General features: G+C 42.9%; 1 protein-coding gene across 1 annotated transcript in view; it reads left to right on the top strand.

Annotated features, from left to right (window-relative positions):
- Positions 1–24588, top strand: part of LOC118379852 (chromodomain-helicase-DNA-binding protein 9-like) — a 175882-nt gene that overhangs the window by 124021 nt on the left and 27273 nt on the right. The window contains 16 exon segments of the mRNA XM_052515481.1: positions 774–911; positions 1013–1134; positions 4558–4664; positions 4667–4800; positions 6094–6270; positions 6599–6742; positions 8642–8740; positions 8869–9025; positions 11572–11782; positions 13180–13375; positions 13721–13894; positions 15867–16052; positions 16289–16399; positions 16547–16743; positions 18587–18786; positions 18980–19139. Of these exon segments, the coding sequence (XP_052371441.1) occupies positions 774–911; positions 1013–1134; positions 4558–4664; positions 4667–4800; positions 6094–6270; positions 6599–6742; positions 8642–8740; positions 8869–9025; positions 11572–11782; positions 13180–13375; positions 13721–13894; positions 15867–16052; positions 16289–16399; positions 16547–16743; positions 18587–18786; positions 18980–19139 (2513 nt within the window).

The following is a 24588-nucleotide window of genomic DNA, read 5'->3' as shown; positions in this document are numbered from 1 at the left end:
TAGGCTATGTGTGGAAGCCAGGAGATGCTACATGTGTTTATGTTAATTAACGGTCAATTACCGTGAGACTGGCAGTTATTTGCTTGACAATCACCGGCTGACGAAATTTCGTGACTGCCACAGCCGTACTTGTCCCTAGCCTGAACGGTTCAGAAATCCATTTCTATCTGGTGCTCCTTAAATTCTGTTTGGTGTCCAGCGTTTTAAAAGTTGAGAGCAGTGTGTGTTTGTGGGAGAGAGTGAGTAGTGTGTGTGTGTGTGTGTGTGCGCGTGTGTCTGTGTGTGTGTCTATGTGTGTGTGTGTTTTTACTAGAGGGAGGGAGATTGAGTGTGAGGAAGGGATGGAGAGTGTGTGTCTATTTTAACTGAAGAGTAAAGAAGGTTTCATGCAGTGTTTTCTCCTTACTGACACAATGACATGCAGATCATTATGCATATGTGTTCCTTCCCCCATTCCTCCAGCCAAATCACAGCGAGGCCTTTGCAAATATGAGCAAATCAGCCATTCTATGCAGTATTCTATTAAACACTGAACAGTGTGAAGTTAAATTCATTATGTGTCGTATTGAGTAAAAGTGTGAATTTCAGTGGCAGGTTTTTGCGTAGCTCATGCGCAGGAGGTTTAGAAAACGGGGGACTGGGCGAACAGGGCGCTAGTGACAACACTAATAGCTACTAAAAGGTGAAGTTTCTATGTTTTTTTGTGTTAACTCACAACATCTCTCTCTCTTTCCCCCTCCCTCCTCCCCCTCTCTCCGTCCCTCTTCCCCCAGCAGGTAGTGTACTACCTGGTGAAGTGGTGCTCTCTGCCCTATGAAGACAGTACATGGGAACTGAAGGGGGATGTGGACCAGAGTAAAATAGAGGAGTTTGAGCTGCTGCAGGCAGCAAGGCCAGACTCCCGCAGGATGGTAAGCCCCCTTTATTCAACCTCCTTTCTCTTCTCTTCCTCTCTCTTCTTTTCTCATCTCTCTTCTCATCTTCTCATCCTCTAACATTCTCTACCCCACAGGAGCGTCCCCCAGCCAGCCTGTGGAAGAAGAGGGATCAGTCGAGGGAGTACAGAAACAGTAACGTCCTCAGGGACTACCAGCTGGAGGGAGTCAACTGGCTCCTCTTCAACTGGTACAACAGGTCAGTAGGGCCCCCCTAAGGCTACACACACACACACACACGCACACACACACACACACACACACACACACACACACACACACACACACACCTGTATGCTTGTGCAAACAAACAGCAACGCACAGTGTTCTACTGCCCTGAACAGATTCTGACAATCAGAAACACAGGGTTCTTCCAGACTTCAGATCCTAGGTTTCAGCTCTGTGGTTGTAGCATACTGCATCCAGCCAGAGAGACAAGGGCTGGACTGTCAGATTGCTAAGTAGTGCAGAAGAGAAGCCAGTGAAGCAGTGAGCTGACAGCATGTCTGTACCGAGACAGGGAGACACTTGCTCAGAGCCTGCTGACGTCTAGCTTGGTTTAGTATGCAAAACCTGTGAAGAATGTGGTTAATAGGTTTGGACGGTATGTCGTACATACCATATACTGGGGTACTTTGAAATACCAACGGTATGATTTTAGATTTTTTTTGGGGGGGTTTGGGGCGCCCTAAAGCTCAGAGGGGTGCGTGCTACACCACTGCTTATAACTATCAGTTAACTATCTAAGATGTGCCAAATAAATGATCTCCTGCTCAGGGCGCCAGCTTTGCATTTGGTTTGCTAACTTGCTCGCAATGTGGCTTGCTTGCAAGATCACGCTTCTTGGTTAAGATCCCTTCTGCTTGAATTTTCTTTGTGCGTAATAATAAAAATAAAAAATAAAATATATATATATATATATATATATATACACACACGCACACTACATGACCAAAATTATGTGGACACCCCTTCAAATGAGTGGATTCGGCTATTTCAGCCACACCCCTTACTGACAGGTTTATAAAATTGAGTATACATTGGCAGTAGAATAGCCCGTACTGAAGAGCTCAGTGACTTTCAGCGTGGCACCATCAACGTGGCACCATGTGTGTATGTATGTGTATATATATATATTTTACGTTTGGAAATAAATTGCACCCCTTTTTGTGCACTGCCAGTAATACCATATACCCTGGTATGGTACAGGAACGGTATGAAGGTATGAAAATACTGCCCACCCTAGTGGTTAATAATATTTCCTTAAAGGAAAGAACACAACAGCATAAACATGCAAAACAGTACAGGAAAACACTGCACTACGCCACATAGGCTATATGAAAAGATCGAAAGGTTGTCTGTCTTGCATTTTACAGTATCTTTGAAAAGAGGATACTTTCATTGACTGAAGGTTTTCTTGGTTGTCTGTTTTGATTTGTGTCTTAATATTAAAAATGGTTTTCATGAGGACTTTTTCATTCACTTATCTTTCAGTTTAGCTTGTTTGGTTTGTAGACTTTGTCACTGCACAGAGGTAGTGTGGATGTTACATTCTAAATGGTTTTCCTGTGTTGTGTTTAGAGCATGCAGTGATTTGGCTGAGTTAACATTATTAGCCTGTACCTTTTGCTGCTGGTGGGGAAAGGGTGTCACTCTCCATCTTTCTCTCTCTGTCTTCCTCCTCTTCCCTTCTCTTGCTGCTGGTGGGGAAAGGGTGTCACTCTCCATCTTTCTCTCTCTGTCTTCCTCCTCTTCCCTTCCCTTGCTGCTGGTGGGGAAAGGGTGTCACTCTCCATCTTTCTCTCTCTGTCTTCCTCCTCTTCCCTTCCCTTGCTGCTGGTGGGGAAAGGGTGTCACTCTCCGTCTTTCTCTCTCTGTCTTCCTCCTCTTCCCTTCCCTTGTAGCTGGTGGGGAAAGGGTGTCACTCTCCATCTTTCTCTCTCTGTCTTCCTCCTCTTCTTTTCTATTGCTGCTGGTTGGGAAAGGGTGTCACTCTCCATCTTTCTCTCTCTGTCTTCCTCCTCTTCCCTTCCCTTGCTGCTGGTGGGGAAAGGGTGTCACTCTCCATCTTTCTCTCTCTGTCTTCCTCCTCTTCCCTTCCCTTGCTGCTGGTGGGGAAAGGGTGTCACTCTCCATCTTTCTCTCTCTGTCTTCCTCCTCTTCCCTTCTCTTGCTGCTGGTGGGGAAAGGGTGTCACTCTCCATCTTTCTCTCTCTGTTTTCCTCCTCTTCCCTTCTCTTGCTGCTGGTGGGGAAAGGGAAGAGGAGGAAGACAGAGAGAGAAAGATGGAGAGTGACAAAGGGAGACAGAGATATGGAGAGACAGATCAAGGGAGACAGAGATATGGAGAGACAGATCAAGGGAGACAGAGATATGGAGAGACAGATCAAGGGAGACAGAGATATGTAGAGACAGATCAAGGGAGACAGAGATATGGAGAGACAGATCAAGGGAGACAGAGATATGGAGAGACAGATCAAGGGAGACAGAGATATGGAGAGACAGATCAAGGGAGACAGAGATATGGAGAGACAGATCAAGGGAGACAGAGATATGGAGAGACAGATCAAGGGAGACAGAGATGCTTTTACACCTGCATTGTTTGCTGTTTGCTGTTTGGGGTTTTAGGCTGGGTTTCTGTACAGCACTTTGAGATATCAGCTGATGTACGAAGGGCTATATAAATACATTTGATTTGATTTGATATGGAGAGACAGATCAAGGGAGACAGAGATATGGAGAGACAGATCAAGGGAGAAAGCGAGTGAGTGTGGAACACATCCCAAATCATCTGTTTGTAGCCAGGCTGTAGTGTTGCTACTGGGACTGTGTTTCAGAGTGCTGTGAAGTTCTTAAAGGTCCAATGCAGCACTTTAAAAAAAAAAATCTCTATCAAATGATTTATCGGTAACAATCAAGTACCTTGATTGTGATTGTTGTCAATTAAAACGGTCAGAAAGAAACAAAAATAGCTTCTTAGCAAAGAGCAATTTCTCAAGCAGGAATTTTGATAGGACTGTCTGGGATGGGTCTAAGTGGGGAAATCTGAAAACTAACTGTTATTGGCAGAAAGATTCAGAACTCTCTTTATTGGTCTATCAACTAATTTACTGTGATGTCACCAGGCAGGCCAAAACAACATCCCACCAAAACAGGCTGAAATTTCAGCTGGTATTTTCAATCAGCTCTTACACTAAAAGAGCATTATCATAATTTTCACAATTTCAGAGTATTATTCCATTATATTGTGGAAATATTTATAAAACACAGGAAAATCCTGTTTTTGACTGCACCAAGCCTTTAAGATTAAGGAAAAAAGTATAGGAAGCAAGAGGGAGAATCTGCTCTTTGCAATTAATGTCAAGATTCACTGTAACACCCCCACCCTCTGGACAAACAGATTAATGTTCTGCCTGAATACTAGAGGAAGGATTCTGTTCAGCCCAGTCTCATCACTTAGTATCAATATCAGACAGGACCACAACTACTCTATACCTTTTTTTGTGACTGTAATGTCTCTCTCTCTCTCTCTTTCTTCCTCCAACCCCCCTCTCGCTTCCTCTCACTCCTTTCTTACTCCCTCCCTGCCCCCCACCCCTCTCTCTCCCTCTCTTCCTCACAGACGGAACTGTATACTGGCAGATGAGATGGGTCTGGGGAAGACTATCCAGTCCATCACGTTTCTGGAGGAGATCTGGCGTGTGGGCATCAGGGGCCCCTTCCTCATCATCGCCCCCTCTCCACCATCGCCAACTGGGAGAGGGAGTTCAGAACGTGGACCCACCTCAACGTCATCGTCTACCACGGCTCCATGGTCAGCAGGCAGATGCTGCAGCAGTACGAGATGTACTCCAGGGACACACAGGTAAACAACAACATAAATAAACAACACAAGATGTACAGTCCCACAGATGAACAACAATGTCAACAACAGATGGATCCTTGACGTTTCAAAAAGTTGTTCTCTGATGAGGGGAGGTGGTGGTTGTCAAAAACAACAGCAAAGGGGCCTTGAAACCCGCTGGCAGCCAGAATCTCATAATGGGGACTAAGAACAGGAGATAATGTGATGCACATCATTAACTGTGAAAGATGAAGTGAATCTCAGGTGTCTCTCTGTTCCATTCAAGTAATGACAGTATTTGTATCAAGGAATAGTGACATGATATCAGAGATACTCAGTCGGACAATGAGATTTGTCCAAGGAGAGCTTGCAGGCCACATAATGAGAGAGAGATATTGAGATTGAGAAGCATGACTGTCATGTTCCAGCATGCCTCGTCACCTTACCCATATACTTATCTACCCCTAATGATCCAGTATCCCTTCACATTGTAAATATGCTACTGGAACCGACCCTGTATATGGGGCGGCAGGGTAGCCTAGTGGTTAGAGTGTTGGACTAGTAACCGGAAGGTTGCAAGTTCAAATCCCCGAGCTGACAAGGTGCAAATCTGTCGTTCTGCCCCTGAACAGGCAGTTAACCCACTGTTCCTAGGCCTAACTGACTTGCCTAGGAAAATAAAGGTAAACAAATATATATATTTAAAAAATAAAATAAAAATACAAATATATTATGCTTACTTACTTTATCCTGTTCTTCTTATTTCATATCTCGTGTGTCTTTGTTCTACCTTGTTATTTTTACTATTACATTGTTATTGATTACTGCATTGTTGGAGTTAGAGCTTTGAATTTTCCCTGGGAAAATGTTTTTTCTGCAGGTGTTGGCAGAGTAATGTGGAATGACATTCAGCGGTTAGGAGATCTTAGTATGCAAATATAACAAGGGAGGAGGGGAAGAACGGATGAGGGAGGAGAGGAAAGAGGAGCTGCCACCAGGCTGTCTCACTGGAAGACTCTGATGTCACTGTGGCACCACAGAGCTTATTCTTACAGCACGGCTCACCCCTTAACACACAAGGAATCACCTGAACACACAGAACACACAGGGAATCACCTTAACACACAGGGAATCACACACTGCGCAGGATGTCTCACTAGATATGAGAATGGTAGGACCATCTTTCTCCAATGATTGAAATCACTGATATTTCTTTACAAGGCATTATACACTCAACCATTGAGAATGAGAGAAGCTGAATGAATGGAAGAGTTGTATTGACTCCCTGTGTGTTTCTTCCTGGTTTCCCTCCAGGGTCGTGTGGTGCGGGGAGCCTACAAGTTCCACGCCCTCATCACCACCTTTGAGATGATCCTGGGCGGCTGTCCAGAGCTCAACGCCATCGAGTGGCGCTGCGTCATCATAGACGAGGCCCATCGTCTCAAGAACAAGAACTGCAAGCTGCTAGAGGGCTTCAAGCTCATGAATCTGGTATGTCCAAGTCACTGAGCATAATGTTGGGCAGAACTGAGCAAAGGGCAGAAATGCAGCCATTACAGCTTGAATGTTTGAGATCCTGGGCCTACTGTGTCTCCAATCAGTACCTTGTTGGTGTGTGGAGAGAAGCAGTGAAACGTGCCCTAATGGTAACCATCACTGTACACCAATCTGGTTGGATCTTAAGATTGTTTGATTGAGGTCTCCCCTCTCTCTGTAGTTGTGTTCAGTGGAAGCACAGCTTGTTGGTTGGAGTTCCTATGCTGTGTGTTTTGTATTGTTTCTAACTCACATCTCTCTCTTCCCTCTCCTCTCTCTCCAGGAACACAAAGCTCTCCTGACAGGGACCCCCCTCCAGAACACAGTAGAGGAGCTGTTCAGTCTGCTGCACTTCCTGGAGCCTCAAAGCTTCCCCTCAGAGAATACCTTCATGCTGGAGTTTGGAGACCTCAAGACTGAGGAGCAGGTAAGGCTGTGTGATTCTATCATGTGGTTGTTGGGTTCGTATCAAGTGTGTCGCTGTGAGTGTGTGAGTATTATGTTGCTGGGTTCCTATCAACATAGTTTGTATGTGAGAAATACTGTGTGTTATAGTTTAGTCTCTGCCTGTTTGCCTGTGTGTGAGTGTGTCCTTTACCATCACTGATCATAATGAATATGATTATTAATACAGAAGCTAATTTGTTTTCATATGGTATCAAGGGATATGAGTGTGTTTTCCCCCACTCACCCCACCTGGTGTTTGAACAGTGTGTGGAGATAATGATCCTGTCGGTACAGATGGAACTCTGAAGGAGAATAGAGCACACACGCACACACACACACACACACACACACACACACACACACACACACACACACACACACACACACACACACACACACACACACACACACACAGAGACAGACAGACAGACAGACAGACAGACAGACAGACAGACAGACAGACAGACAGACAGACAGACAGACAGACAGACAGACAGACAGTCAGTCAGTCAGTCAGTCAGTCAGTCAAATCAAATGTATTTATATAGCTCTTCGTACATCAGCTGATATCTCAAAGTGCTCTACAGAAACCCAGCCTAAAACCCCAAACAGCAAGCAATGCAGGTGTAGAAGCACGGTGGCTAGGAAAAACTCCCTAGAAAGGCCAAAACATGGCCAAGATGTTCAAATGTTCATAAATGACCAGCATGGTCCAATAATAATAAGGCATAACAGTTGAAACTGGAGCAGCAGCACGGCCAGGTGGACTGGGGACAGCAAGGAGTCATCATGTCAGGTAGTCCTGGGGCATGGTCCTAGGGCTCAGGTCCTCCGAGAGAGAGAAAGAAAGAGAGAAGGAGAGAATTAGAGAACGCACACTTAGATTCACACAGGACACCGAATAGGACAGGAGAAGTACTCCAGATATAACAAACTGACCCTAGCCCCCCGACACATAAACTACTGCAGCATAAATACTGGAGGCTGAGACAGGAGGGGTCAGGAGACACTGTGGCCCCATCCGAGGACACCCCCGGACAGGGCCAAACAGGAAGGATATAACCCCACCCACTCAGAAATCAGTCAGTCAGCCAGCCAGCGAGCGAGCGAGTGAGTGCTGTTTTGGAAAGTTATGTTATGTTAAAGGCCCTTTAGCATTATGTTGATGTAATTACAGTTATTTAGAACCCCTATTATCAACCTCATGGACTTCATCAGTCTATTAAGTGTGAAAAACCCAGCAGCGTTGCAGTTATTGACACACTCAAACCGGTGTTCCTGGTACCTACAACCATACCCTGTTCAAAGGCACTTAAATATTTTGTCTTGCCCATTCACCCTATGAATGGCACATACACTTCATGTCTTAAAAATCCTTCTTGAACCTGTCTCCTCCCTTTCATCTACACTGATTGAAGTGGATTTAATAAGGGATCATAGGTTTCACCTGGATTCACCTGGTCAGTCTATGTCATAGAAAGCAGGTGTAGATGAAGGAGAGGAGACATGTTAAAGAAGGATTTCTAAGGTGTTCCTAATGTTTTGTAAACTCAGTGTATTGTACTGGTTTGACAATCATACCACTGACCGGCCCATGGTCAACCCCTCTTAATCCTGCTAATCCTTCAGCACCTCTTGTTAAAATCATGTGTGTGTGGGTGCTTGTGTGGGTGCGTGTGTGGGTGCGTGCGTGAGTGTGTGAAAGTGGGCGTTCCCGTTCCAGACTCTCCACATGTTAACCTGTATCTTCCATCTCTCTGTCTCTGTCTCTATGTGTCTCAGGTCAAAAAGCTTCACATATTACTGTAAACTGTGTCTGTGTATGTGTGCGTATGCATGCGTCCATATATATGAACATGCATATCTCGGTCTCTCTCAGGTCCAGAAGTTGCAGGCCATCCTGAAGCCCATGATGCTGCGTCGTCTCAAGGAGGACGTGGAGAAGAAGCTGGCTCCTAAGGAGGAAACCATCATTGAGGTGGGTATGTGCGTGTTTGCGTTGTGTGCTTGAGATTGAGTTTTTGTGTTTTTTTTTTAGTTTTGCTGACTGATGTGGTTTCTGTGTATTGTCCTATATAATTGAATGTTTCTATATAATGTGGTCAGGTGGAGCTGACCAACATCCAGAAGAAGTACTACAGAGCCATCCTAGAGAAGAACTTCTCCTTCCTGTCTAAAGGAGTCGGCCAGGCCAACGTCCCCAACCTGGTCAACACCATGATGGAGCTGAGGAAGTGTTGCAACCACCCCTACCTCATTAAAGGTACTGAACACACCCACTACCTGACCCTAACCCTGACCCCTACCTAACCCTAACTTTAACCGGGGTTGGGGTCAATTCCATTAAAATATCAGTCAATTCAGAAGGTAAACCAAATTCCAATTCCCCATTGAAAAGCATTGAAAAGCATTAAAGAGAATTGGAATTGGAATTTCAGTTTACTTCCTTAATTGACTGGAATTTCCTGACTGTAACTCAACCTGGTCAACACCATGATGGAGCTCAGAAGCTGCTGTAACCAGCATTACCTCATCAAAGGTACTAACAGTGATATTGCTACAATCCAGGTTGTGGAACGCTGTATGTAGCCTCTTGATATATGGAAGGACAGTGTATGCCGTGTGGGGTAGGCTGATTTGGGTCATTCCCGCCCATACCTTTAGTAAAGAGCTCTATAGCAGCCCCGGGGCAGAATGAAATCTCTAAGTCAGAGACGTCCTCATTCCTCACTATCTTTCCCTATGGCGCTGTCTGTTTCTCTCACCCACCCTCCTCCCTCCATCTTTCTCCTAGCTGTGTCAGAACTCCTAGAACAGAGAAAGCAGGCCAGGAGGTTGAGGCTCTGGAACAGATAATGGACTAACTTCACATCTCCCTCCGTTCATCCCACATCCAAAAGCTGCCGTGTTTGTCCATTCCTCTTCTTCTCCCTCTACCTCTTGCCTGCCCTCCTAGCTGTAATATATTTATGTCACTGTTGTACTTGTGCTCTGGTTAATCTGGTTTGACACAGTGCTCTCATACAAGGCCAGCCTAGTGAACCTTTGCCTGTGGTATGACAGCTGCTTATGTTTGACTGTGTGTGTGTGTGTGTGTGTGTGTGTGTGTGTGTGTGTGTGTGTGTGTGTGTGTGTGTGTGTGTGTGTGTGTGTGTGTGTGTGTGTGTGTGTGTGTGTGTGTGTGTGTGTGTGTGTGTGTGTGTGTGTGTGTGTGTCAGTTTTAATGAGGGCTAGGAAAACTAAAGGATCAGCTTTAGAGTTGATAAACTCAGTATATGGGCTCCATATTGGTGCAGCGGTCTAGGACACTGCATCTCAATGCTAGAGGCATCACTGCAGACACCCTGGTTCGTATCCAGGCTTTATCACAACCGGTTGTGATTTGGAATCCCATAGGGCAGCTCACAATTGGCCCAGCGTCATCCGGGTTTGACCAGTGTAGGCCGTCATTGTAAGTAAGAATTTGTTCTTAATTGACTTACCTAGTTAAATAAAGGTTAAATAAATAAAATAAAAACGTTGGTAACCAGTTTATAATAGCAATAAGGCACCTCAGGGGTTTGTGGTATATGGACAATATACCACGGCTAAGGGCTGTTCTTAGGCACGACCTTAGCCATGGTATATTGGCCATATACCACAAACCCGAGATGCCTTATTGCTATTATAAACCTGTCACGGATAACTAGGAGGGGAAGGTGGGAATCAGGCGCAGAGGGTTCACGGAGAAATGCATTTTAAATGCACAGTAACACCTCCGATACAATACACGTGAACAAAATATAATCCCGCACAAACAAGGTCGGGCTTCACAAGCTTAAATAGGTAAGCAAATCAAGAAAACACAAATAGGAACAGGTGCAACTCATAAGACTAAACTAACAGAAAAGGGAAAAGTGATCGGTGGTGGCTCGTAGACCGGCGACGACGACCGCCGAGCACCGCCCGAACAGGCATGGGAGCCAACTTCTAGTAGACCGGCGACGACGACCGCCGAGCACCACCCGAACAGGCAGGGGAGCCAACTTCTAGTAGACCGGCGACGACGACCGACGAGCACCGCCCGAACAGGCAGGGGAGCCAACTTCTAGTAGACCGGCAACGACGACCGCCGAGCACCGCCCGAACAGGCAGGGGAGCCAACTTCGGCGGGAGTCGTGACATTACCAACGTAATTAGAGCAGTAAAAATAAATGTTTTGTCATACCCGTGTTATACGGTCTGATATACCACGGCTGTCAGCCAATCAGCATTCAGGGCTCGAACCACCCAGTAGTTTTTAGTATGTCAAATCAAAATATGGGTTGTTAGACTTGATAAGCATTATAGTCCTAATTCTCATATTGTCTTTGACCTGCATACAGATTAGTGTAGTTATGGTACCTTTCTTCATCAATGCTGGTTTGTGAGTTCAAGGCAGTGAGCTGTGTGTGTGAGCTGTCTCTTTGGTCATTCAGTTGCTTGGTCATTGCTTGGTCCTTCTAGCCAGTGACCAGAGAGAGAGTTCCTTGTACCGCCACCTCACTCAGGTCCACCCTCTTTTTTCCAGTACCATATTGTACAAAATCGATTCCATGACTGAGTTGCTATTCCTGTCTGTCTTAAAGTAGGTACTGTATATGAACTGCATACAGATTAGGTCAAAATGGTAGCATGGTACCAGATTAAGTGTCATCCAGTCTTTCCCCAATAGAAGCCAAACTCTGGTGGCAACAGCATTAGACGGGGGCCCGCCCTGCTTGTACAATACAATTGTAGCAGAAACACTGATACCATCACTGACTTTATTTGCCTGTCCATTTCTCCCAGGTGCTGAGGAGAAGATCTTGGAGGACTTCCGAGAGGTGTACAGCCCTGTTGCCTTTGATTTCCACCTGCAGGCCATGGTGCAGTCGGCTGGTAAACTGGTCCTCATAGACAAGCTGCTGCCCAAGATGAAGGCCGGGGGACACAAGGTCCTCATCTTCTCCCAGATGGTCCGCTGTCTGGATATCCTGGAGGACTACCTCATCCAGAGAAGGTACTGCTGCCTGCCTCTCTTCTCGCCTTGTATTACTATGCTCCCAAGTACTCCACTCTAATAGAAGCCTGGAAATCAAGGTTCTCTCTCCTCAGATATTTCATATTGTGAGATGAGGTAGTTTGAGATGAGATATATAATGTTTATTACTTTGTGTCAGTGCATGTAGAATTATAAACGCCCTCTGCAGTTTCAGCTAGGCTGATGCGGAAAAAGACAGGAATCATGCTTAAAAGGGTAATAGACTTTGTAATTTCTATTTTTCAGCTCCATTTTCAAAGTGAAGTATTTATGGTTTATTATCTGGTGTTAGCTAGCTAGCAGTTTGCGGTGCAGCAAAAGCTGAATCACTCCAGTACTTTCCCTTATTAAATTGAATGTAGTTGAAGAGAAATGTTGAATATCTAAGCATTAGCCTCTCTCTTCAGTGACTGTCTGAGAAAGAGCCTTTTAAAGCCCCCAGTGCTCATCACTCCATAATGCTACCCAGAGCAGGGAGATGATAAAGACTGTGTAACAGAAGCAGAAGAATGTACCAAGACCCTTTCATTCAAGGTCTAAATCTCCTGGCTTAATGAGCTTCCTGTTTGCACGCTAAATGAAAAGGATATTATCCCAGCAGCCCGTCTAAGCTGAGGAAAGCGGGCGACTGGCCTGGTCTGTGTGGTCTCTCTATATCTTCCTCCCTTTCCCTCCTGATATCTCTGTCCTCTCTCTTCTTCTCCCTCTCTCTATCCTCTCCTCTTGTTTCTCTCACTAGCCTGTGCCTGGCCCTGTGTTCTTCTCCCTTCCCTGCTTCTTTCTGGCACTCAAACCCCGAACCAAACCAGTGTAAACACACAAGGCGCGGTGCTCCGCTCAGTGGCTAGACAAGGCTTAGCCGGGGATCAGCGGCAGGTCACAGACTCCCTCGGGGAACTCCCACATCAAACAGAGGGAGAGGAGTATGTGGGTGGGTGGAGAGAAGTGGGTCACTGTAGAGGTGAGGGGGTGAGGTGTGTAAGGTGAAGAAGATGAGGGGTAGGATGTGGGGTGAGGCGAGGCCAAGGCTCCTGGGAAAGAGGCTGCTCTTGATCAGTGTGCTAAACCACCTTGTTCTCTGCCAGAGAAAGGGGGAGGAAGGATGAAAGGAGGGAGAGAGAGCAGAATAGAGAGAGAGGGGAAAAGAGAGACAGGAATGGAGGAAAGAAGGAGAGAACTAGTGAATGTTGTTTTACAGTGGGTGACAAAAACTCCTGGACATATAGTGTGGCAATTGGAGGCCTCTTAGTGTGTGATGGATGTCGTACTGTATGTAAATGTTGACATTCATGATACTTGGATGTGACACAAGAACATTTGTAATTATGTGTACTAGAAGATCCTACTTCAACCCTGCATGGTCCTGTGTTCCTCAGGTACCTGTATGAGCGTATCGATGGCAGAGTGAGAGGTAACCTGCGTCAGGCAGCTATAGACCGTTTCAGCAAACCAGACTCTGACCGCTTTGTGTTCCTGTTGTGTACCCGGGCTGGAGGTCTGGGCATCAACTTGACTGCTGCTGACACCTGTATTATCTTTGACTCAGACTGGAACCCACAGAACGACCTGCAGGTAAAGACACACACAGACATTTAAAGTGACTTCAGCCTCCACTGTAATACAATTAGCAACGAAGGTGTGGTCACTTTCTATTTCAATTCAGTCAATTCAGGAAGTCCTTGAATTGAGAAGTGTCTTTTATATCCTATTATAATAGTTTAACTTTTTAATTGACACAGCTTGGATAGTAAAATGTATGTATTTATGACTAAGTCGCTTTGGATAAAAGCGTCTGCTAAATGCCATATATTATATTATTATAGCAGAGCAACGATCTTGATCCTGAAGTAATTTTTATTGGACAAATATAAAATGTATTGGGCTGGTCATAACCAAGTTATTTTCTATTATTCTCAGGCCCAGGCTCGCTGCCATAGGATTGGTCAGAACAAGGCGGTGAAGGTGTACCGTCTGATCACCAGGAACTCTTACGAGCGGGAGATGTTTGACCGGGCCAGCCTCAAACTGGGCCTGGACAAGGCTGTACTGCAGAGCATGAGTGGCAGGGAGAACAGCGTGCCGGGAGGAGGGGTGAGTCTGCTGTGTCCGTCACACACACACACACACACACACACACACACACACTGCAGCACCTGTATCATGTTCTATGCATTCGGAAAGTATTCTGACCCCTTGACCCCTTTTCCACATTTTGTTATGTTACAGTGTTATTCTAAAATTGATTAAATATTTATTTTTTTCTCAGCAATCTACACACAATAACCCATAATAACAAAGCAAAAACAGGTTTTCAGAGTTGTTTTGCAAATGTATTACAAATAAAAAACAGAAATACCTTATTTACATAAGTATTCAGACCATTTGCTATGAGACTCGAAATTGAGCTCAGGTGCATCCTGTTTCCATTGATCATCCTTGAGATGTTTCTACAACCTAATTGGAGTCCACCTGTGGAAAAGCACACACCTGTCTATATAAGGTCCCAGCAAAAATCAAGCAATGATGTCAAAGGAATTGTCCGTAGAGCTCCGAGACAGGATTGTGTCGAGGCACAGATCTGGGGAAGGGTACCAAAACATTTCTACAGCATTGAAAGTCCGCAAGAACACAGTGGCCTCCATCATTCTTAAATGAAAGAAGTTTGGAACCACCAAGACTCCCTAGAGCTGGCCGCCCGGCCAAACTGAGCAATCGGGAATAAGGCCTTCGTCAAAGAGGTGACCAAGAACCCGATGGTCACTGACAGAGCTCTAGAGTTCCTCTGTGGAGATGGGAGAACCTTCCAGAATGACAACCATCTCTACAGCACTCCACCAATCAGGCCTTTATGGTAGAGTGAAAGCACGCTTGGAGTTTGCCAAAAGGCACCTAAAACTCTCAGATCATGAGAAACAAGATTATCTGGTCTAATGAAACCAAGATTGAACTCTTTGGTCTGAATGCCAAGCGTTACATCTGGAGAAAACCTGGCACCATCCCTATGGTGTAGCATGGTGGTGGCAGCATCATGCTGTGGGAATGTTTTTCAGTGGCAGGGACTGGGAGACCAGTCAAGATTGATGCAAAGATGAATGGAGCAAAGTACAGAGAGATCCTTGATTAAAACCTGCTCCAGAGTGCTCAGGACCTCAGACTGGGGGCGGAGGTTCACCTTCCAACAGGACAACAACGCTATGCACACAGCCAAGACAACACAGGAGTGGCTTCGGGACAAGTCTCTGAATGTCCTTGAGTGGCCCAGCCAGAGCCCGGACTTGAACCCGATCAAACTTCTCTGGAGAGACCTGAAAGTAGCTGTGCAGCGACGCTCCCCATCCAACCTGACAGAGCTTGAGAGGATCTGCAGAGAAGAATGGGAGAAACTCCCCAAATACAGGTGTGCCAAACTTGTAGCGTAATACATTTGCAAAGCAAAATATATATATATTATTTTTGCTTTGTCATTATGGGGTATTGTGTGTAGATTGATGAGGGGGAACAATTATTTCATCCATTTTAGAATAAGGCTGTAATGTAACAAAATGTGTAAAAAGTCAAGGGGACAGAATATATTCCAAAGGCACAAAATGTTAAGTCCATTCTACAAAATGAGAATGTAGAAAATGGACTAGTCAATATAATGAACACAGCTTTGAGATATCCTCTTATTGCATCATCAGTGTGTAGGAGGAGCTTAGCTGTTTCTCTCTCTGGATTAGCTGGACTATCAGGAAGAAAGTGTTGAGCAGATATATCACCACCAGCTGCATACTAACACACCATGGGTCAGCTGGGGGTTGCTGCTACTCTTTAAGATTTAAAAAGGTCTGGCATGTGATCCAGTTCAGCTTCAGTTCAACTAACTGTCTCGCTCCTCTGCGTTTCTCACACTAGAGTGTCTGTCTGTTTTTGTGTGGTGTTAATGCGTGTGCATGTGTTGTGCACATGTTTGTGTGTACAAGGATGTAATGTGTAAATAGTCCAGTCTGTGATCTACTGTAGTCCATCATCAGTTCCCCTAACACCCTCTCTGTTTCTCCTTCTCCCCCTCCCCTCTCTCCAGCCGACCCAGCAGCAGCTGTCTAAGAAGGAGATCGAGGACCTGCTGAGGAAAGGGGCGTATGGAGCTCTGATGGATGATGAGGATGAGGGGGCCAAGTTCTGTGAGGAGGATATCGACCAGATCCTTCAACGCAGGACCAAGACCATCACCATCGAGTCTGAGGGACGGGGATCTACCTTTGCCAAGGTACCAGTGACTGAAAGAGGACCACACAGTGGTCATTGTTTGAATGTTGCTATCATTTTCCTTTCTGCATGACTAGCAGTAGTAACCAGTGTCTCCTGTCTACTCTCATGTCACTCTTCATCACAGACTCTCAGCTCTTTTAGGAGACTCAGACTTCTCATTGAAGGAGACTCAGGAAGGAACAGTGAATCTGATTATCAAGGTTTAATGTGATATAATGTCTCCTTCTCTCTCAGGCCAGTTTTGTGGCATCCGGAAACCGCACAGACATTTCTCTGGACGACCCCAACTTCTGGGACAAGTGGGCCAAGAAGGCTGAGATTGACATGGACACTGCCAATGGCAGAGTAAGTAATGCTTTAGTTTAAACACTGAACTTGCTCTTTCTGGCCGCGATGAGATATGTTATATAGGAGATAAGATCAATGCCATGTGTAAATTTGCTACAATAGTATCTGAGTATCTGTGTGTGTTCCTCTCCTATTCCACAACAGAACAGCCTGGTAATTGACACTCCGAGGGTGAGGAAGCAGACCCGACCCTTCAGTGCCACTAAGGACGAGCTGGCAGAGCTGTCAGAGGGGGAGAGTGACAACGAGGACAAGCCCAAGCTCCGCCGGCCCCACGACCGCCTCAACAGCTATGGCAGGACAGAGTGCTTCAGAGTGGAGAAGAACCTACTAGTATACGGGTCAGTGACAGTGACTGGACCACTTATGCTAGATAATATACAAACCAACATTGATACTAAATAACAATGTTCTTTAATACTTATCTTGGGGACCCACAGGATGTGCAGACTTGAGTTTCAGCCCAGACCAACCACATCTTGTTCTAAGTGTTACTGCTGTACAGTATTGTGTCTGTACTGTGGCTCTCCTGTGTTGTCCATCTATATTGTACAGTATTGTGTCTGTACTATGGCTCTCCTGTGTTGTCCATCTATATTGTACAGTATTGTGTCTGTATTGAGGCTTTCCTGTGTTGTCCATCTATATTGTACAGTATTGTGTCTGTATTGAGGCTTTCCTGTGTTGTCCATCTATATTGTACAGTATTGTGTCTGTACTGTGGCTCTCCTGTGTTGTCCATCTATATTGTACAGTATTGTGTCTGTACTATGGCTCTCCTGTGTTGTCCATCTATATTGTACAGTATTGTGTCTGTATTGAGGCTTTCCTGTGTTGTCCATCTATATTGTACAGTATTGTGTCTGTATTGAGGCTTTCCTGTGTTGTCCATCTATATTGTACAGTATTGTGTCTGTACTGTGGCTCTCCTGTGTTGTCCATCTATATTGTACAGTGTTGTCAGTATTGAGGCTCTCCTGTGTTGTCCATCTATATTGTACAGTGTTGTCTGTACTGTGGCTCTCCTGTGTTGTCCATCTATATTGTACAGTGTTGTCTGTATTGAGGCTCTCCTGTGTTGTCCATCTATATTGTACAGTATTGTGTCTGTATTGAGGCTCTCCTGTGTTGTCCATCTATATTGTACAGTGTTGTCTGTATTGAGGCTCTCCTGTGTTGTCCATCTATATTGTACAGTATTGTGTCTGTACTAAAGCTCTCCTGCGTTGTCCATCTATATTGTACATTATTGTGTCTGTACTGAGGCTCTCCTGTGTTGTCCATCTATATTGTACAGTATTGTGTCTGTACTGAGGCTCTCCTGTGTTGTCCATCTATATTGTACAGTATTGTGTCTGTACTGAGGCTCTCCTGTGTTGTCCATCTATATTGTACAGTATTGTGTCTGTACTGAGGCTCTCCTGTGTTGTCCATCTATATTGTACAGTATTGTGTCTGTACTGAGGCTCTCCTGTGTTGTCCATCTATATTGTACAGTATTGTGTCTGTACTGAAGCTCTCCTGTGTTGTCCATCTATATTGTACAGTATTGTATCTGTACTGTGGCTCTCCTGTGTTGTCCATCTATATTGTACAGTGTTGTCAGTATTGAGGCTCTCCTGTGTTGGCCATCTATATTGTACAGTGTTGTGTCTGTACTGAGGCTCTCCTGTGTTGGCCATCTATATTGTACAGTATTGTGTCTGTACTGAGGCTCTCGTGTGTTGTCCATCTATATTGTACAGTATTGTGTCTGTACTGAAGCTCTCCTGTGTTGTCCATCTATATTGTACAGTATTGTGTCTGTACTGAGGCTCTCCTGTGTTGTCCATCTATATTGTATTGTGTCTGTACTGAAGCTCTCCTGTGTTGTCCATCTATATTGTACAGTATTGTGTCTGCACTGAGGCTCTCCTGTGTTGGCCATCTATATTGTACAGTATTGTGTCTGTACTGTGGCTCTCCTGTGTTGTCCATCTATATTGTACAGTATTGTGTCTGTACTGAGGCTCTCCTGTGTTGTCCATCTATATTGTACAGTATTGTGTCTGTACTGTGGCTCTCCTGTGTTGTCCATCTATATTGTACAGTATTGTGTCTGTACTGTGGCTCTCCTGTGTTGTCCATCTATATTGTACAGTATTTGTCTCCTGTATTGACCCTCTCCTCTCCTGTGTCGTCCAGGTGGGGTCGTTGGAAGGATATCCTGCTCCATGGTCGTTTTAAGAAGCAGCTGACAGAGCGTGATGTAGAGTCTATCTGCAGAGCCCTTCTGGCCTACTGTCTGGTTCACTACCGCGGTGACGACAAGATCAAGAGCTTCATGTGGGACCTGATCGCCCCCTCCGAGGACGGACAGACCAAGGAACTACAGAACCACCTGGGTACGTTACAAGCTCACAATGACCAAAGCTCAGGGGTCCAACCACAAATTAGAATCTGGTTCCTCTCAAGGAATTCTTCCTTTAAAGGGCATTTCCCCTTACCGCTGTGCTATTGGTTTACTGTTAATGTTTTTAATGTGGGTTTATAAACCGGTGTCCATTACCACAAATTGTATCTTTGTTCCTCCCTCAGGTCTGTCGACCCCAGTCCCCAGAGGCAGGAAGGGGAAGAAGATGAAGACTCAATCCAGCACATTTGACATCCAGAAGGCTGAGTGGATCAGGAAGCACAACCCAGAACACATGCTGCAGGATGAGGGATACAAAAAGCACCTCAAACACCACTGCAACAAGTAAGAAGCTACTCTTGGTACTATAGGCCTATAGTATTAAATATATTCAGTACACTTTTAGTTTTTTTTATGGTATTGTTGTCTAATAGTTACATTAACAAAGACAAGTTGTTTGTTCCAATGTGTCTTAGCTTGGTTTTTATTGATGTTGGAAATAAACATAGGTTCTTGTCTCTGTCGCATATAGAGTTGAGAACATTTTTGAAACGTCTCATATTTTGTATTTCCCTCAGTTTGCTTCAGTGTGTTGAAGCTCGCCTGTGTGAAAACATAATTGTATGTTTTTGTCAATAGCAGAGTTTTGACTCCTGCACGTCAACACCACTGTCTGTAATTAAGACAAATTGAAGCAGCCATCTTCTCCATCTGTGGCTTTCCTCTATAATGACCGTGAATCAGATTATACATTACACTTTTGAATGATAATCCTTAGAATGGGATTTTAACACAAACTAATAGCTGTCATTGATCTTTTATTGACAGATAGAAAAACTGATTACACTACAGCCAGGGATGTATTATATTTTATATAAAGCTACATAGATGATGGGGAGAAGAAAACAACTCTTACATCCAATGAAATGGTTTGAAATATGAACCTATAAGTTAGCAGATAATGGTTGTTGAGATATAAAACTTAGCCAAATAGATAATGGTTGTTGAGATATAAAACTTATCCAAATAGATAATGGTTGTTGAGATATAAAACTTATCCAAATACATGCAGATAATGGTTGTTGAGATATAAAACTTATCCAAATAGATAATGGTTGTTGAGATATAAAACTTATCCAAATAGATAATGGTTGTTGAGATATAAAACTTATCCAAATACATGCAGATAATGGTTGTTGAGATATAAAACTTAGCCAAATAGATAATGGTTGTTGAGATATAAAACTTAGCCAAATAGATAATGGTTGTTGAGATATAAAACTTATCCAAATACATGCAGATAATGGTTGTTGAGATATAAAACTTATCCAAATACATGCAGATAATGGTTGTTGAGATATAAAACTTATCCAAATAGATAATGGTTGTTGAGATATAAAACTTAGCCAAATAGATAATGGTTGTTGAGATATAAAACTTAGCCAAATAGATAATGGTTGTTGAGATGTAAAACTTAGCCAAATAGATAATGGTTGTTGAGATATAAAACTTAGCCAAATAGATAATGGTTGTTGAGATATAAAACTTAGCCAAATAGATAATGGTTGTTGAGATATAAAACTTATCCAAATACATGCAGATAATGGTTGTTGAGATATAAAACTTATCCAAATAGATAATGGTTGTTGAGATATAAAACTTAGCCAAATAGATAATGGTTGTTGAGATATAAAACTTATCCAAATACATGCAGATAATGGTTGTTGAGATATAAAACTTATCCAAATACATGTAGATGATGGTTGTTGAGATATAAAACTTATCCAAATAGATGATGGTTGTTGAGATATAAAACTTATCCAAATAGATGATGGTTGTTGAGATATAAAACTTCGCCAAATAGATAATGGTTGTTGAGATATAAAACTTAGCCAAATAGATAATGGTTGTTGAGATATAAAACTTAGCCAAATAGATAATGGTTGTTGAGATATAAAACTTATCCAAATACATGCAGATAATGGTTGTTGAGATATAAAACTTATCCAAATAGATAATGGTTGTTGAGATATAAGTCTTAGCCAAATACATGTAGATGATGGTTGTTGAGATATAAATCTTAGCCAAATACATGTAGATGATGGTTGTTGAGATATAAATCTTAGCCAAATACATGGAGATGATGGTTGTTGAGATATAAAACTTATCCAACTAGATGATGGTTGTTGAGATATAAATCTTAGCCAAATACATGTAGATGATGGTTGTTGAGATATAAAACTTATCCAACTAGATGATGGTTGTTGAGATATAAATCTTAGCCAAATACATGCAGATAATGGTTGTTGAGATATAAAACTTATCCAAATAGATAATGGTTGTTGAGATATAAGTCTTAGCCAAATACATGTAGATGATGGTTGTTGAGATATAAATCTTAGCCAAATACATGTAGATGATGGTTGTTGAGATATAAATCTTAGCCAAATACATGGAGATGATGGTTGTTGAGATATAAAACTTATCCAACTAGATGATGGTTGTTGAGATATAAATCTTAGCCAAATACATGTAGATGATGGTTGTTGAGATATAAAACTTAGCCAACTAGATAATGGTTGTTAAGATATAAAACTTAGCCAAATAGATAATGGTTGTTGAGATATAAAACTTATCCAAATACATGTAGATGATGGTTGTTGAGATATAAAACTTAGCCAAATAGATAATGGCTGTTGAGATATAAAACTTAGCCAAATAGATAATGGTTGTTGAGATATAAAACTTAGCCAAATACATGCAGATAATGGTTGTTGAGATATAAAACTTATCCAAATACATGTAGATGATGGTTGTTGAGATATAAAACTTATCCAAATAGATGATGGTTGTTGAGATATAAAACTTATCCAAATAGATGATGGTTGTTGAGATATAAAACTTATCCAAATAGATGATGGTTGTTGAGATATAAAACTTAGCCAAATAGATAATGGTTGTTGAGATATAAAACTTAGCCAAATAGATAATGGTTGTTGAGATATAAAACTTAGCCAAATAGATAATGGTTGTTGAGATATAAGTCTTAGCCAAATACATGGAGATGATGGTTGTTGAGATATAAAACTTATCCAAATACATGGAGATGATGGTTGTTGAGATATAAAACTTAGCCAAATACATGGAGATGATGGTTGTTGAGATATAAAACTTATCCAAATACATGGAGATGATGGTTGTTGAGATATAAAACTTATCCAAATACATGGAGATGATGGTTGTTGAGATATAAAACTTAGCCAAATACATGGAGATGATGGTTGTTGAGATATAAAACTTAGCCAAATACATGGAGATGATGGTTGTTGAGATATAAAACTTATCCAACTAGATGATGGTTGTTGAGATATAAATCTTAGCCAAATACATGTAGATGATGGTTGTTGAGATATAAAACTTAGCCAACTAGATAATGGTTGTTAAGATATAAAACTTAGCCAAATAGATAATGGTTGTTGAGATATAAAACTTATCCAAATACATGTAGATGATGGTTGTTGAGATATAAAACTTAGCCAAATAGATAATGGCTGTTGAGATATAAAACTTAGCCAAATAGATAATGGTTGTTGAGATATAAAACTTAGCCAAATACATGCAGATAATGGTTGTTGAGATATAAAACTTATCCAAATACATGTAGATGATGGTTGTTGAGATATAAAACTTATCCAAATAGATGATGGTTGTTGAGATATAAAACTTATCCAAATAGATGATGGTTGTTGAGATATAAAACTTATCCAAATAGATGATGGTTGTTGAGATATAAAACTTATCCAAATAGATAATGGTTGTTGAGATATAAAACTTAGCCAAATAGATAATGGTTGTTGAGATATAAAACTTAGCCAAATAGATAATGGTTGTTGAGATATAAAACGTATCCAAATACATGCAGATAATGGTTGTTGAGATATAAAACTTATCCAAATACATGGAGATAATGGTTGTTGAGATATAAAACTTATCCAAATACATGGAGATGATGGTTGTTGAGATATAAAACTTAGCCAAATACATGGAGATGATGGTTGTTGAGATATAAAACTTATCCAAATAGATAATGGTTGTTGAGATATAAAACTTATCAAATACATGTAGATGATGGTTGTTGAGATATAAAACTTAGCCAAATAGATAATGGCTGTTGAGATATAAAACTTATCCAAATACATGTAGATGATGGTTGTTGAGATATAAAACTTATCCAACTAGATGATGGTTGTTGAGATATAAATCTTAGCCAAATACATGTAGATGATGGTTGTTGAGATATAAAACTTATCCAACTAGATGATGGTTGTTGAGATATAAATCTTAGCCAAATACATGTAGATGATGGTTGTTGAGATATAAAACTTATCCAACTAGATGATGGTTGTTGAGATATAAATCTTAGCCAAATACATGTAGATGATGGTTGTTGAGATATAAAACTTATCCAACGAGATGATGGTTGTTGAGATATAAAACTTAGCCAAATAGATGATGGTGAAATGTGTTAAACTACAGTAAATAGATTTAGGTTGCTGTCTTTCTAAACGGGGTTGCTTGGGGGGTTTGTCTCCTGCCATCCTGCTTTAAACAGAGTCATGCAGGGCTTCCACAGAAAGTTCCCCATTGTTCCCAGAGCAGTAGTGCTGAAGCCAGGGATCGTCCGATGGGAGGCTCTCTGGTCAAACGGGGATACACTCTGTGGCTTTGCTGACCTCCGCGTTTTCCCCTCAGGGAGGAATGTGGACTGGCGTGGGGATGGGGCATGCACAGGCATGGCCCCCTACTGTCCCTGTCCCACACAGATCCAGAACCCTGTCCTATGATAATGACATTTAGAAGATGTGTGTTCAATACTGTGTAGCTACTAGTACTGGCCTGTTAGGAATGTACGGTTAAGACTGACGAGGCCTGTGTTCTGTTGGGATATGTGTAACATTCTCAGTATGACTTGTGCTAATACATGCCATATATATGATCTGCATGTGATTGTGGGTGTGTGTTTACCTTTATGTATCTGACTGTGTGTGTGTGTGTGTGTGTGTGTGTGTGTGTGTGTGTGTGTGTGTGTGTGTGTGTGTGTGTGTGTGTGTGTGTGTGTGTGTGTGTGTGTGTGTGTGTGTGTGTGTGTGTGTGTGTGTGAGTACTCATGTGCATGTATGAGCTCTATGTCTGGGGCAGAGAGGTTCCCTTCTCCGTCAGATACCTCCCACACTCCAGGCTGTCTGTCTGAGTGTAAGAGAGAGAGGGAAAGAGTGATGTAGGGCCTTGCTGACAGCCACAGGAAACAGCAGCTGCTGCAGGGAGACCCAGGGCACAGCCCCTCAGAGGCAGGGAGGGAGGGGAGAGGCCTGGACCTGAGCCTCAGCACTGGAGCTCACAGCTCTGCCTGCAGAGGGGGTGTTCTCATGTCACTCCCTTTCCACTAGTGTCATACTGGATGTGTAAAGCTAGGGCCACACACACCATCTGAAGAAATCTACACTGGACCTTTTAACCTGCCACACTGTTAGACAGATTTTTAAAAAACTAGATTTTCTCAGACTCTAGCTTAAGAGAGGAAGGGAGACTAGAATGTATGCCAGTCTATCACAGATCAGGCATACCATACTCCACCCACCACCCTCCACCTTCCACCTCCTGATTGATGCCTGGCTGGGTACGTCACTCCCTATGGCACATACATTGTCTCACTCCCTATGGCACAGACACTGTCTCAGTCTCTGTGGCACAGACATTGTCTCACTCCCTATGGCACAGACACTGTCTCAGTCTC

The sequence above is a fragment of the Oncorhynchus keta genome, unplaced genomic scaffold, assembly GCF_023373465.1.
Source record: "Oncorhynchus keta strain PuntledgeMale-10-30-2019 unplaced genomic scaffold, Oket_V2 Un_scaffold_275_pilon_pilon, whole genome shotgun sequence".
NCBI lineage: Eukaryota > Metazoa > Chordata > Actinopteri > Salmoniformes > Salmonidae > Oncorhynchus > Oncorhynchus keta.
This window is presented reverse-complemented; position numbering and strand designations above follow the sequence as displayed.